The sequence below is a fragment of the Merops nubicus genome, unplaced genomic scaffold, assembly GCF_000691845.1.
Source record: "Merops nubicus isolate BGI_N331 unplaced genomic scaffold, ASM69184v1 scaffold26810, whole genome shotgun sequence".
NCBI classification, from domain to species: domain Eukaryota; kingdom Metazoa; phylum Chordata; class Aves; order Coraciiformes; family Meropidae; genus Merops; species Merops nubicus.
In genome coordinates this window covers 2,130-3,703 of record NW_008585252.1, presented here as the reverse complement: position 1 = coordinate 3,703, position 1,574 = coordinate 2,130, and the positions used below count along the sequence as shown (strand labels likewise).

The window sequence follows — 1,574 nt, the reverse complement described above, 5'->3', positions numbered from 1 at the left end:
AAACCCCCCCTCCCAGCCACAGCTGCTCTTCCCCACCCACACCGGCCAGCCCACGAGCTCTTCAGCTCCTACTGCCTCATCTTTTGTTGGAGACATTTTATCTGCACCAAGATCAATGGGCTCTTTTGCCTGTCAAATCCAAAGGCGATTAAGCATCTAATTAAATAAGAGCTTCCCCTGGAAGCAATTTGGAACCTGAGCCTAATCCAATAGAGGCATTAAATACTTGATCATTTTTCATCTTAAAGCTTCCTTGCAAGACCCAAACATCCTCTGGTGTTTTCCAGTCAGTCAGTGACTTCTGATCGAGCCCTGTTTGATGAATCCTCCCTCCTTTAGGTGCCATTTCCCAGAGTTCTTTGGCCAGCTAAGCCCAGGACAGAGACAGAGTCCTCTGGCTGCTTTAGGAAGTGGCAGTCGTGCCAGTCCAGGCTGGGCACCCGCTCCCAAGAGGGACCTCTGGAAGTTCCAGGTGCCCGGGCACCACAGGGCAATTTGTAAAGCATGAGGTCAGACTCCATCTCCATTCAGTCTGACCTCAGCAACCAGGGGCTGTAAAATTTCACACACCATAACTCACACCACGCCCCTGTGCCGGGTGTGGGACTGAACCAATCCCCTCCAAAGGTCTCCAGCCCAGATCTGAGGACAGAGATCGAGAGGCAGAGAGTCCAACAGGCCACCTGGCACTGGGCCCACTGCTTCCAAACATCTCCAACCAGGAGGTGAGCTCTGTTTCCAACACGTCTGGCTTCAGGATCCAGACATGGGAGAATTTGGCACATGGTTTGGGTTTTTTCTCTCCACTCAATTAAAAGATGCTTTTTGTAATGTGGTATTTTCTTCCCCTGAAGGGACTCGTATACCATAACAGAACTGAGTCAGGCACTCACCCTCACAGCCAGCCTGGAGATGGCTCCTCCACAAATGTCATATCTGCCAAGGTGCTGCCAAAGCAGCACAAACCCCCAGCCTGGGCACTCCTTCTGCCAACTGCTACCAGAGGGGAGCAAAATACTCACATCTCTCTTCTTCTGCTTCCTGAGTTAGGACTTTAAAATCCAGGAACCAAGTCTCTAGCCAAGCAATGACAAACGAGACGATGGGAAGTAAATAGCCAAAAGCTCCTTTGGTCAGAAGCTGCGTGGAAGAAAGCAGAAGCCACAGGGAGTTCACACAAAGGGGAACAGAGCAGCGACGAGCCATCCCGGAGCAATCCCCCGCGAGCCCAGGGACACCCACCTCGGAGAGGATGACCTTCACAATCAGGAAGGCACTGGACACCAAGGTAGTGACCTGAAACACAAACATCCAGGTCTCAGAACCCTGCCAGCTCCAGGCAGAGAGAGGAAAAGCTGGAAAGAGGGAAGCAGGAGTGGCCTCCTTACCGCTATGACCCACCAGTGGCGCAGCCTCACCACGGCGTAGGCCAGCAGCAGCACCAGGAACCGGAAGAAAGCCAAGACCTTTAAACACAAAAACCCCCAAAACCAGGCTGTGACCTGCCTCATTTCACAGAGCCAGGAGAGGGGTGAGGCTGCAGGGAGAGCCCAGCCCCCCCAGCAGGCAGCCCC

General features: G+C 53.2%; 1 protein-coding gene across 1 annotated transcript in view; it reads right to left on the bottom strand.

Moving 5' to 3' along the window:
• Positions 1-1,022: 1,022 nt before the first annotated feature.
• The window catches only part of LOC103779446 (stAR-related lipid transfer protein 3-like), a gene marked incomplete at both ends in the record, with an annotated part of 684 nt that continues 132 nt past the window's right edge, over positions 1,023-1,574 (bottom strand). Inside the window, 3 exons of the mRNA XM_008947075.1 lie at positions 1,023-1,140; positions 1,243-1,296; positions 1,389-1,466. Of these exons, the coding sequence (XP_008945323.1) occupies positions 1,023-1,140; positions 1,243-1,296; positions 1,389-1,466 (250 nt within the window). The remainder of the gene's footprint in view (positions 1,141-1,242; positions 1,297-1,388; positions 1,467-1,574) is intronic.